This window comes from Pelodiscus sinensis, chromosome 22, assembly GCF_052426305.1.
Source record: "Pelodiscus sinensis isolate ZL-2025 chromosome 22, ASM5242630v1, whole genome shotgun sequence".
Classification (NCBI taxonomy): domain Eukaryota; kingdom Metazoa; phylum Chordata; order Testudines; family Trionychidae; genus Pelodiscus; species Pelodiscus sinensis.
Window position 1 is genome coordinate 25457511 of NC_143073.1, and position 13571 is coordinate 25471081.

The 13571-nt window shown below is 54.6% G+C and overlaps 1 protein-coding gene across 3 annotated transcripts in view; it reads right to left on the minus strand.

Moving 5' to 3' along the window:
• LOC142819592 (phospholipase A2 inhibitor gamma subunit B-like) overlaps positions 1–8348 on the minus strand; it is a 28931-nt gene extending 20583 nt beyond the window's left edge. Inside the window, exons 1-3 of one of the 3 annotated variants that reach the window (XM_089772680.1) lie at positions 4098–4477; positions 1651–1803; positions 1137–1277 (exon numbers count right to left, since the gene is read on the minus strand). In XM_089772680.1, coding sequence (XP_089628806.1) covers positions 1137–1277; positions 1651–1803; positions 4098–4146 — 343 coding nt within the window. In that variant the 5' untranslated portion in view covers positions 4147–4477. Of the gene's footprint in view, positions 1–1136; positions 1278–1650; positions 1804–4097; positions 4483–7483 lie in introns of those variants that run through there. The other 2 variants (XM_089772678.1, XM_089772677.1) reach the window with 2 other exon arrangements.
• Positions 8349–13571: the final 5223 nt, after the last annotated feature.

Below are 13571 nucleotides of genomic sequence, written 5' to 3' on the forward strand. Positions count from 1 at the left end.
GTGTCTGGGAACCCCTTTGGGAAACCTTTTATGTCTCTGGTCCTATACAGCACAGTTCCCTTCCCCCTCTGAGCCACTCCCCGCAGCCCATCTGGGACCTCCCGCCGGTCTCCCTTCCTCTGCTCTGATGCACTGTCACTCAGTGAACCCCAATCTCTAACAAACTGTGGAGCAGGCCAATGTTACGCCCACCATTGACCTAGAATTGGTGTTGTTCACTGATGGTGGCAGTAGTGGGATCCTTAATCAGCTCTCAACCAAAAGGCCTATGCAGACCCTGGCACATAGAGACTCCGAATTTTGGCAAGGGCAAGCATGCAGCAGAGGATTCGCCTCAGTCAATGGGTCTGTGCAACACCTGGAACAAAAAGGCCCCGATCTCAGTTGGGGTGTCTGTTACACTGATCCACAACCAGTAAAAAAGAAATATCTCTGGCACTTCCAGGTCCCCCCAGCTGGGAGATTTCTGCAGCAGACCCAGGCAAGGTGTGTTTGTACTGTCACTTCACTTGTATTACTTTAGAGCCTGCTAGTCTACAAATCGAGAGACACCACGGCAGTCTGGGGGCCCTTGTGCAGGGCGCTGTGCCCAGGAGAGTATCCTGCCTCAATCAGTGGCCAGCACTAGATCCTGCACACAAAGGTATCCAAACCACCAAAGTGAAGAATATTGCTAATAGCCAGAAATCAGTGTAAGATTGGAAAAAGAAGGTTCAATGGTTTTTTAATCATTCATTATGATCACTCCAGCTCTTCTCAATAAGCAAAGATCTTTTAGAATCTTACATAGCTCTTGACTACAGCAGTTTCCAGTGGTGGCGAGTTCCACAGATTAATGGGTAAATGTCTGGAAAAAGCATTTAGTTTAATCATAGTTCACTTCTCCCTTTTCAATTTCATCTCCTCTCTTATGCCAGAGAGTGCTCAGAAATTCTCCGGTGCTCTGAGATTTTTCAGCTCAAACCTTTCTGCAGTTAAAAATAGAAATTTCAACACATTTTGTGAATTCAAATTCATCAGACTGTTTCAGTCAGAAGAGACCCCCATTTAATGTTCCCCACCACAGGGGCCTGCCTATACATGTGGTGGCTCCAGGGTGAGGAGATCGGACAGAGAAACAGCCGGATGCCAATTACCTTTTTTCACTGTGGTGCTGATATGCAGGCAGTGGGTCTGGGTGCCTGTGCAGTCGATGATCTCTTCCTTGCAGTGATGGGAGAACTCAGAGAAACAGGCTGGACAGCGCCGGCCGTTCGGGGTGGCGTTATACGGAGGCACTAGAAAAAGTGGAACAAATGAAATCAACTTAGGGGACATGCCCCAGGGGGCAGCTGGGCAGGGAGAGCAGCTGGGGGCTGCACTGCTCAGCCCCGGACCCCCTGCAGGGGGCGCTGCAGCTCTGGAGCACAGGAGGTAGCAGGGGCAGGGAGCGGTTTGCAGCAAGGAATCCTGGATCCGGTTCACACTTGGTGCGAGCCTAGAGCCCCGCACACCGACCTCCCCTCAAAGAGGGGTTCAGGGTTATCCAATAGGGAAATAAAGGCTCTTTCCTAATCCCGTTCTCTCTTCCCACAGAGAGGCCTGAAGGGGCCAGGCAGGGCAGGGGGTGCGGGGGAGTGGACAGGCTGGAGAGGAAGGCGGGTGCTGTACCTCTAACAGTGGCTGTTTTGAAGGCCTCCCTGTCACAGCAGGTGACGTTCCCGCTCACAGAGTTCCCGTTCATAAAAGTCATGTAGAGGGGCGCAAGGTTGCACAGGCTGGAGGGCACACAGGCCTTCACAGTGAGTGGGCTCTTCATCCACCCTACATGGGAGAAAGAGGAGATGAAGCTTCAGGTCTCTGCCCCCCCCCCCCCCCCCGCCCCGCAAAGCTTATCAGGTGTGATTATGACTTATCTAAAGAGGGGGAAACTGAGGCACGACTCAATCCATGTCAGTAGAGAACCAGCAGGACTGGTACCCCTAGCTGCCCTTCACCCTAACCCTTCAACCTCACCCTCTGGATTTCTCTTCCCTTCCTTGAGTCACAAAGAGAACCCAGGAGCCCTGACTCTCCTGGCTCTAACCCACCAGACACCACACCCCTGCCAGGACCAGCTATAGACTCCCCCAGCCTCCTTGCAGAGCCACAGAGAAAACCCGGGAGTCCTGGCTCCCAGGCCCCCTGCTGTAACCCAGCTGCCATTGGTTCTGGGTGGGCTGACGCCGACCCAGCCTGTGTTCTGGGCTGGTTCAAGGTCTCTGCACCTACCTATTACCACTGTGTCCTGTTCTGGGCACCACATTTCAAGAAAGATGTGGAGAAATTGGAAAGGGTACAGAGAAGAGCGACAAGAATGATTAAAGGTCTAGAGAACATGACCTATGAAGCCAGGCTTCATGAACTGGGCTTGTTTAGTTTGGAAAAAAGAAGATTAAGGGGGGACATGAGAGCGGTTTTCAAATATCTAAAAGGGTGTCACAAGGAGGAAGGCGAAAATTTGTTCCTCTTGGTTTCTGAGGACAGGACAAGGAGTAATGGGCTTAAAGTGCAGCAGGGGAGGTTTAGATTGGACATTAGGAAAAAATTCCTAACTGTCAGGGTGGTCAAATATTGGAATAAATTGCCAAGGGAGGTGGTGGAATCTCCCTCTCTGGAGATATTTAAGAACAGGTTAGATAGACATCTGTCAGGGATGGTGTAGACGGAGCTTGATCCTGCCTTGAGGGTGGGGGGCTGGACTCGATGACCTCTCGAGGTCCCTTCCAGTCCTATGATTCTATGATTTCTGTTCTCACAATCCCACAGGAATCCAGTTGCTCTCTGCAGGCTTGCACAGGGCCCGTACAGTTGTTAGGGCCACCGACCAGGAAACACAGGCCCCTAGAGAAGCAAAGGCAACAGGATCCATCAGTGCTGAGCCTTCTCTGCAGCCCCATTGATTGTAATGGAGCTACGGCCCATTGACCCAGCTGGGATCTCACCCTGAAATTCTTGGTTTTGTGCCAGCGATGTCCGTCCCTCTATTGCACAACTAGGGGGAAGGGTGGATACACTGGAGGGCAGGGATCGGGTCCAAGTGACCAAGACCAATTACAGGATTGGCCCAAAAGAAATCTGATGAGGTTCAACAAGGACAAGTGCAGAGTCCTGCACGTGGGAGGGAAGAATCCCAGGCATTGGTACTGGCTGGGAACCAACTGGCTAAGCAGCAGTTCAGTAGAAAAGGCCCTGGGGGTTACAGTGGATGAGAAGCTGCAGAGGAGTCAACAGGGCGTCCTTGAGGCCAAGAAGGCTGATGGCTAATTAGGGGCATTAGGAGGAGTGTTGCCAGCAGATCCAGAGATGTCATTATTCCCCTTTATTGGGCTCTGGTGAGGCCACATCTGGAGTATTGTGTCCTGTTCTGGGCCCCCCTCTACAGAAAGGATGTGGAAACGTTGGAGGGGGTCCAGCGGAGGCAACCAAAATGATTTGGGGGCTGGAACACATGACCTACGAGTAGAGGCTGAGGGATTGGGGCTTGTTCAGTCTGCAGAAGAGGAGAGTAGGGGAGGGGGGCTTGAGAGCAGCCTGCAACTCCCTGATGGGGGGTTGCAAAGAGGCTGGAGAGAGGCTGTTCTCAGGGGGGGCAGAACACGGATCAATGGGCTCAAGTTGCAGGGGGCAGGTCTAGGTTGGAGATTAGGAAAAACTCTTTCCCTAGGCGGGTGGGGAAGCCCTGGGCTGGGTTCCCTAGGGAGGAGGGGGGGGAATCTCCATCCCCAGGGGTGTTTCAGTCCCAGCTGGACAAAGCCCTGGCTGGGCTGGTTGAGTTGGGCTGGTCCTGCTTTGGGAAGGGGCTGGATTTGATGCCTCCCAAGGTCTCTGCCAGCCTGGGGGTTCTGTGAGTCTATGAGAACCGAGGCAGGAGGCCTCGTCTCCCCAGGGAGAACCGTGAGGACCATCCCCCATCCCCGTGTGGGACAGGTGCTGAGCAGCCCAGGGAGAAGATCTCAGAGCTGGGGCGTATTTCACCCGGGGGGGGAGCCCCTCTCCTGCAGAGCAACTCTCCTGGGTGGGTCTTTGCCTGTCTGCACCGGGTAGGGGTCCAGGCACCCTCCCGGCCCCGCTCTCACCTGTCTCCAGCAGGGCCCAGAGGAGGCAGCAGAGGAGAAGCGTCTTCATGGTGCCGGGGCGGGAGCTGGAGCCGGTCTGGGGTCTGAGCCGGGGGGCTCTGGAGCCGCAAACTGTCTGTCGGGGGCTGGCCGTTCTCGACGGAGGCCGGGCAGGGTCGCAATGAGAGTCACCGGCCCTGAGCTGGGGGCAGGAAGGTTTGTAGCTCAAGTCCTCGGAATATCAGCACAGAGGCCCCAGGAACGTAAGGGCCAGACCCTGCCCCCACCCCAAAGTGTGACTGGGCTTTGGCACCAGGGTGACGGATGCTGCCTGCGGCGGGCTGGGCGGGGGATGGTGCTGGGTTTGCTGCAGCTGCCTTGCAGGGCGAAGGACACCCCTCTCCTGGGAGGCAGGGACGGTGGGGCAGGCTGAGGGGATCCCAGCAGGAGCTCCGATTTCCCTCTCTGGGCTCCCTGTTCCTAACCCATCTCTGTCTACACCCACGATGGGCACCACCCCCTAAAACGTCGTTCTCATTGGTTGGAGGCCCCTGCGAAAGGTGCGCTCTGTGGTCTGGTTGGCGCTGGCGCAGGCCGGTTCCCTGAGGGGAGGCCCGTGCTGGACACACATGCACCTCGCACCAGTTCAATGTTTTAAAATGAATCTTCTAGAGGATATTTTGCAATATGGCCAGGTGGTTCCTCCTTCCCCAGCACATGAGCACGGGGGGGCAGGGGGGAGAGGTTTCTCTGCTTGCTTCCCTCTGCATTTCTTAGCCCCACTCCCTAAAATAGCGACACGGAAATCGTGTTAGTCCTCAGCCTACGCACCTGGTGTGCCAGCCCTAGTCACTGAGAGCCCCACCCCAATCCAGCTTTTGTATCTCACAGGCGGCAGCCAACGGACTCCTGGCATAGGGGTAGCAGGGCATTGAGGGCACAGAGGGGAGAGGAGATGGGGTCAGAGCCCCCAGCCCGGGTGGAAGGGGAGAGAGGGCATAAAGCCCTCAGCCTGGTGGCGGGGAGATGGGAGCACAGAGCCACTGGACTGAGGGGAGGGGAAACAGGACTGGTCCTGCCATGAGTGGAACTGAGGCGGCCGCCTCTAGGGCCAGATGTGGGGGGGCGGGTGCCACTCGGCCGCAGAGTGCAGAAACGTGTCTGCTGCTGGTGCGTATGTAGGCAGCAGCCCAGCCCCGTGAGAGGAGAACAGGAAGGAGGCAGAATTGAGCCTTTCAAAGTTTTGGCCCAAGCGAGGGGGTCTGGCATTTGAGCTCCCCGCCTCCGGTGCCAAAATGTTGTGGGCCAGCCCTGAGGGGAATTGGGAAGGAATGGGGGGGGGTAAGTGCTCGGGGGTCCAGGAATTGGTGGTGGCTGAGGGGAAGGTGTGAGGATGAAAATGTTCTGTAGCCAGTGTGAGTGGATGGTGAATTGGTTTTAAAGGGGCAGCCCGGGGCGGGGAGATGAACCCTCCCCCCCAGGCCCAGTGTGGTAGGTCTCTGCTGCCCCCCAAGGGGTGCTCACTCTGCCCCGAACCCTTAGTAGCTGGTTTCCATGGCGCCCATGTCCCCTGGATTCAAACCAGAGTGGTGATGCTGAGTCCTTGAGGGGATGGCTCAGGGGTGGGGGGGCCACAGACAAGTCAGACGGGGGCCGCACTGAGAAGCAAAAACCAAAGCAACCCCCCTCTGACCTGGCCCCCGACGGAGGAGACAGACCCTCCCCACGTTCCCCTTGCGCACCAGCGTCTCGGGGCCAAACCAATGGATTTTGTGTCTCCGGCCCCATGGTGGAGCCCTGAACTTCCGGGGTCAGATCCAGGCAAGTTGGGGGCCACATCCGGGCCCTGGTCCTGAGGCGCCCCACCCTGGTTTAAGGGGTCGCTAACCCCCCTCACTGGGTCCTGCCCCGAGGCTCCAGCCCCTGCTGAAGTTCAGGCCAGGCCTGGGTTCACTCCCGGTTCCAGCTGGTGCCATTCAGAGCTGCCCTGGGTCACTGACCCACAGGGCAAACAGCCCCCAGGGGAGTGGGACCCACGTTAACCTTCCAGGGGGCCTCAGGGGCGGCACCAGGTGACTGTGAGTCACTGCCCTCCGGCTGCTGGGGGCCCGTCCCGTGAGCTCTGCTGCAGGCTGGCCCCCACGCCCAGGGAAATGAGAGAGCTGGACGGGGTTTGGCGCCGGGCCACCGATGTGAGCCCACATATGGAGGAAACTTGCGGTAGGAGCTGTGACACGCTGAGATAGAGGCCAGGTGGGACCGAATGTGAAGCTTTTTAATCCGTTGAACTGTTAATATGGATTATTTTAAGCATTTCCCACTAGCTTCAGCAAGATACTTTTTCCCAGGTTTGTCAAATTGTAGGATTGGAGCGGTTTCTGTTTTGATGTGAATTTCCACATAAGTTATTTTTTCAAATTGTATTCATTTCAGTTCCCAGAAGGGCGTCCATACGGGCTTTGTAGCATTTTATCTGGTTGCTGTTTAAATTCCCAAACCTGTGTAAAATCCTGGGCTTTCAGCATTTTTTAGTTGAATTATCACAACTTTGCAAAAGGAGAGTTTTAAGCATTGTTTTCCAGTTGGTATCCATTTAAATCCCCACAGTAGTGCAAACATAGGGGCTGTGTCTACATTGGCACCCTTTTCCGGAAAAGGGATGCTAACGAGACACTTCGGAATTGCAAATGCCGGGGGGGATTTAAATATCCCCCACGGCATTTGCATGAACATAGCTGCTGCTTTTTTCCGGCTCGGGGTTTTGCCAGAGAAAAGCGCCAATCTAGACGGGATCTTGTGGAAAATAAACCCTTTTCCGGAAGATCCCTTATTCAAGTAGGCCTTATTCAACAATCCCTTGTTGCGTGGCATTTGAGCACACCGTGCATGCTCTCCCTGGCCCCACCGTGCCTTGTAGATGGTCGGTGCGCGGTGCCGGGGAATTTAAAGTGCGGGGCTGCAGCTCTCTGTCACAATCCCCCTCCTCCTCCTGCAGCTGCCAGCCGGCCTTCTGGCTGACCCTTCGGAGGACAGCCCATAGGGAAATTCCCGATGCCCCACCAGGCCAGTCCGCCCCTGCCTCCCCCACTATTTTGGGGACTCAATTAAGTCTTTGAACACGGTGCAGGGGTATTTATTTAAGATGAGACATATCTATGAATATTTGGGAGCTTGTAAATCTAGGTATTCGACTAGCTAGGAACCTGTTCATTGAGCTCGTGTAAAATAGGAGTGGCAGGTGACTGGTGTTCAGGACAGCCTAGGGAGCAGCACAAGTGCCGGTGTCTGTGCCTAAGCGTTGCTGGACAAGCCGTCGCTCTTCTGCCAAAGGTTGAGTATTAACAACCCGTGACCTCGAACAGCATAAAACGGTGACAGCAACAATTGCAAAGGAACAAGCGACTTACCAACGGTGCCAGCGACTCAGCCCCCACCTGGGCGCAGAGACTCTAATCCCGACTCCGTCCTCTGCCAGGCCGACCGACGTCGCGCTTTGCCGGTGTGATTTCAACTGGGAGCCAAAGGTCCCTGCAGCTTTGACTGTCAGTGGACAGATCGTGGTCTAATATACTCCGTGGATAGAGGAAATGCATCTGAGTGTTCTTGAGGAAGTGGGCAGGGTGACTCACTGTCACTAGAAAACGAATCCTTTAAACAAAAATGGTCAGGGAGTAACTGTGACTTGGTTCCATTCACCAGCCTATAACAGGGGGTGTCACTTTCCCCTGGTGCGCCCCTCACAGTCTGCTCCCTTAAGATCCAGTTTGTTTTGTAAATATGCAGCTGTGATGCCAACAGGCTAAGCAGTGAACCCAGCACTGGCCATAGGCGCTCTTCCGACTTCTGCACAGTCCACTAGGAATGAGATAACATCGCCCTGAAAATGATACTAGTGCACCAAAGAGTGTCTCTGCACCGTTGGATTCACACCACAATTATTACAGAGTTCGAGCTCCCCATGTGGAGATACAAGCCAGGTGTCTCCATCCCCCTCGCGTGATACAAACGCCGCAGCCTGGGGATCCGCATGTCATGGGCCAGGTGTGTTCGCGAACCAACTGTTCGGCCTTCGCAGCTGCTGTGGAGGAAGGGCCGGGATGGTTCAGCTCGGGTCCCTCCGAGGAGCTGGGGTTGTCGCTGACGCCTACACAGCCCTGGCCCTTTCTGGGCCCAACGGGGACATGTGCTCCCTCTGCCTGGCCCTTCCTTTCAGAGCGACTTTTAGACAAGTTCTATAGCCTTGTCCCGGGAGAGAGACAGACACCCCCCCCCTTGTGGGCGATCACCTCGGGGTTCATCCCAACATCGTCTGACTTGACCTAGAGCCTGATCTTACATTTCATTGAGTCTGATCAGAACCGACTGGCATGACTAGCTCCCAGAGGATACCAGTGTCTGCACTATTGTATCTGCCCAGCTTCTGAGCCCCACAAGCCGACCGAGGCTCCAGGACTCAGGGCCGCAGGGTGGTTTGGCACTGGCGATGGAGCCAACGTCCCTCCCATCTCCAGTGCCTGGAAGGGAGGGATGGGATGTGGGTGGGACACCCCTTCCTGTACCAGAAAATCAGCGTGGCCTGATGCAGCAAGCCCTGCGGTGGGACCAGCTCGGCCACTGGCCCCCTGGGCGGCCTTGAGCAGGTCTGTGCCTCAGTTTCCCCAATTGTAGTAGCAGGAGAGTCACGTCACTGGTGAGGGAAAGGCATAAAGGGGACTCGGGGAGTTACCCAGCCAGGTTCGCCAGCGGAGGGAGGCCAGGAGACAGGGCTGTGGGTTGTTTCTTTTCCCTGTAGAAGAGGAAATTTCTGATGGGAAGAAATCCCATGGCCGGCCCTTCCTCTACCCACACATAGGGGCCCTCACCAGACAGGCGCCTTGATCCTAGAGACCTCCAGCCAGGCCCCGGGGTGCACCTACTGGCCCATCCCCCACATGCCTAAGCTCCTTCTGCAACCCATATGACAGTGTGAGTGCCTGAGGGCAGGAATGAGTGTGTGTGAATGACTGAAGGGGGGTGTATTGGTGTGTGAGAGGGAGAGCTGGTTCCTCTTTAGTTTAAACCTTCAGTGGAAGCTTCATCTTCTTTAGCTAAACCATCTAGTGGAGTGTGAATTCCTCAATCAATACGTCCACCCTCCTGTAACCGCTGGCGGTCTCCAGTGGAAATTTTTGGGGGTAACATTTTGGGTCGGGAGAGGAGAGTGAAGTGCAGGGTGTGTGTGTGTGTGTGAGAGAGAGAATGACACATGTAATCCCCAGACGCACACCACACACGCATGGATTCACTATCACACACATGATAGAGGTCTATAAAATCATGAGTGGTGTGGAGAGGGCCGATAAAGAAAAGTTATTTATTAGTTCCCTAAATATGTCTACACTGGCCACTTGCTTTTCCGGAAAAGCAATGATGATCTACTGTAAAATCGTCATTGTTTTTCCGGAAAAACTATGCTGCTCCCGTTCGGGCAAAAGTCCTTTTCCAGAAAAACTGTTCCGGAAAAGGGCCAGTGTAGACAGCACAGTAGTCTTTTCTGCAAAAAAGCCCCGATCGCGAAAATGACGATCGGGGCTTTTTTGCGGAAAAGAGCATCTACATTAGCCACGACGCTTTTCCGGAAAAAGTGCTTTTCCAGAAAAGCATCCTGCCAATGTAGACACGCTTTTTCTGGAAATACTTATAACGGAAAACTGTTCCGTTTTAAGCATTTCCAGAAAAGGGTGCCAGTGTAGACATTGCCCCAATGAAATTAATGGGTAGCAGGTTTAAAACTAATAAAAGAAAGTTCTTCTTCACACAGCGTGTTGTCAACCTGTGGAACTCCTTGCCAGAGGAGGCTGTGAAGGCTAGGACTATAACAGAGTTTAAAGAGAAGCTAGATAATTTCATGGAGGTTCGGTCCATAAAAGGCTATTAGCCAGGGGATAAAATGGTGTTCTTGGCCTCTGTTTGTCAGAGGCTGGAGAGGGATGGCAGGAGACAAATCGCTTGATCATTGTCTTCGGTCCACCCTCTCTGGGGCTCCTGGTGCTGGCCACTGTCGGTAGACAGGCTACTGGGCTAGATGGACCTTTGGTCTGACCCAGTACAGCCGTTCTTATGTTCTTATGATCCAAGACTCACAATGACACACACAATCCAGGTCTCAGGATTCTATATACATGGGCACGCACACACACAGAGTCCAATACTTAGACACACACAGTCCAAGATGTGATTACACACACATTGTCCAATACATGCTATCATACACACACGTGCACACAGAATCCAGGACTCATGATCGCACATGCACAGGGTATGTCTACATGACAGTTTTTTGGGAAAACGGCTGGTTTTTCTGAAAAAACTTGAGTTACATCCATACTGCAATCACAGAGGGGTTTTTCTGGCATTGGTAATCCTCGTTCGGTGAGGAAGAAGCCTTTTTCCGAAAGATCTCTTCTGGACAAAGGCCTGTGTGGAGGGGGAAGAGGGAGTTCTTTCCCAAGAGAGGAAAGAGGAAAAAGCACAGGTGCCCTGGTAGCCACTCCACCCACAGTAACCGCAGCCCTTCCTCTGTAGCATGGGGTACAGATCACAGCTGGAGGATTCTCTGCATCTTGGGGTCTTCAAAGTATTTGAAGGCTTCAATATCTGAGATATGGGTGAGAGGATTATTCTAGGAGGGGTGGGTGAGATTCTGTGGCCTGCACTGTGCAGGGGGTCAGACTAGATGATCACAATGGTCCCTTCTGACCTTAAAGTCTATGAGTCATATGAGTCTATGAGAGCGTCCATTCGCTTTTTCAATGCAATTTCGCAGTGTGGACGCTCCCTTTCAGAGGAAGTTTTTCCAGAAAATCTCTTCCGGAAAAGCTTTTTTCAAAAGAAGGCTGCAGTGTAGACACAGCCACAGAACCTAACGCTCATTATCACACACAAGAAACACACAATATCCGAGATTCACTATTACATACACACACACACACACACACACACACGACCCAAGAATCACTCCCCTCCCCCCCATAGACACCTGCTCCTGCCCAGTTTTCTCATGTCTGTTTTATTCTGCTCATCCCGTTCCAGGGGACGTGAATCCGAGCCCTGCCACCAGCATGTTGCTCCCCAGGGCAGCGGGGCTGAGCCGCGGGACGGGGGATCAGGAGAGGCCGTTCACCAGCAGCACGGTAAGGAGGGCTGGGAGGACGAGTCCAGCTGGTTCCGGAGCCACAGTGGCCCCGGGGGAGGAGTCTGGGCTGCATTTAGCCATGGCGAGATCTGCACCGGGATCTGGATACAGGAGTTCGTAGGATTGATTTTGCTCAGCTGTACGTTTCGATTATTTTCGATGGGAATATTTTTCCCTTTGGATGAGGGGCATGAGACTGTGTGTAGTGAAACTGACGTTTTCTGCTACAAGGCAGAATACAGAGGAAACTTGGTGGCCTCCCGCTTTTTCTCATGGCTGTATCACATCACAGCTGATGTTTTCCCTTAGCCATAGGGGTGTGTAAGAGCCTGAAATCCTTGGTTCTAATGGCCAACATCCATGCACCTATTGGAGAGAGTCGTTATGTAACGAGGTGCCGCAGGATTCCAATGAAATACCCACAACTTGACCCCTATTGCAAGGGAGCGTTAAAAATAAATACAGAAAAAATAAATAGCCGTAGTCTATTGTTTGAGCTAGTGAATTAAGCAATAGCTTGAGCTTTAGCGCAATTCAGTTCCACCCTGTCTCTGACAAAGGTCTCACCTTGGGTGAGTCATCTCACCATTCTGTGCCTCAGTTTCCCAGCGAGAACCATATTTCTTGCCCGCTCTAGAGTGCTGTGGGAGCAACTGATGAGCTTGTCAGGGCGATGCTGACACTGGGTGGTTTGATGGTGGAAAAGTCTGAACTTTGTGAACCTCAGTGTCTGCAGGCAGGAAATGGATATTGCCCCAGCGTTTGCTGGAAGTGTGACAATAGAAAGGCATGGAAGCAGAAAAATGCTTAAACAAGCCAGTGTGATCAACTGAAACACCACACACACACACACACACACACACACTCTCTCTCTCTCTCTCTCTCTTTCTCTCTCTCTCTCTCTGAGACTCTGAGACTCTGACTCGGCCAAGCCTGGGGATAAAAAATTCTCCCTAGAGCGCTGTGGCTCCGGACTGGCGCTGCCTCGTTTCCCCACTAGGGGTCACTCTCAGCCACAAAAATTGAAACTGTTGCCCACGGAAATAAATAAGGAATCGCCAAAGGTTCGGTCCCCGCTTTGTGTTATTCGGTGCGACCCAAAGGGGAAGCGAATCCGGCCGGGATCCCGGGGCCGCTGGGCGGGGAGGGAGCTGCGGGGGGGGGGGGATGCAGGTGCAGGGGCGTTGTGAGTGCGTGTGCCCGTGGCCCGGGCTGGGGGATCAGCGCTGGGACGAGGATCCCGGCTGCCTTCAGAGCTGGGCGTCCAGCCAGCAACGGCCACGTCCGGCCACCCCGCTCTGAATGGGGCCGTGCCCTGGCCGAGGGGGGAATCACAGAACGAGGGCGACTGAGCGGGGAGTAAGGGGGGGGAGGCACTGGCCATGTGACTGCGCCCCCCAACCTGGGGAAGAGCCAGGCCCCGCCCTCCCATACTCCAGGCCCCGCCCCTGCTCCATCCCCGCCGCGCCCTGGTTGTTAATTCTCCTGCTGGGGGAACAAACACGGGCGGGCTGAGCTGAGAGCAGGAGGGAGGCGGCCCCGACCCACGCACGGGCCAGATGACAGGGTGGGTGGGGCTAGAGCCACAGCCCTGGGGTACCGGCACCGCGGACCCCTCCGTGCTCCGTGCGTCAGAGCAGAGAGGGCCAAGCCTTAGATGGTCTCGCCGGGGAGCGGCAGCGTGAGACGGATGCTTCTGGGATCAAGAACGATCCACCCACGAGTCCAGAACAGGAGGGAGAGAAAACAGGCGGCTCCCCAAACAGCGGGAACAAAACGGGCCGCTCCCCAAATAGCCCCCTGCCCGCTCACTCCCCCTCTGTCACTGTGCTGGGCATGTCCCTCTTTTCAGAGGGTGTCTCAGCATTGCCAGGGCTCTGCTGCTGCCTCAGTTTCCCCACATTTACTCCGGCCTCCATTAACATTCACAGGGTGGTGGAGAGGAGCTGGGAGCCAGGACTCCTGGGCTCTCTCACTGACTTGGGGGGGAAGGTCTAGTGGCAAAAGGCACTATTGCGTCCCTGCTTTTTCAAGAGAGAGCATCTAGACTCTACCGACAAGGCGCTTGCTTTTACAGAACTGGCTGTAGTCTAGATGCTCTTTGTCAACAGAGGCTTTGTCCACAAAACCCTGTAGTCTAGACTCACCCCCACTGGCTTGGGATGCTGGGAGACTCGTGGTTAGCGCTGGGGTGGCAGGGGCTGGGAGCCTGGGCTTTCTGCCTGACTCTGGCTGCAGTGTCAGATTTAGTGGCCAGAGGGAGGGGGCTGGGTGCCTGTAGGGGAGCCTGGAGAACCCCCCCCCCTCTTCCCCAGAATAAT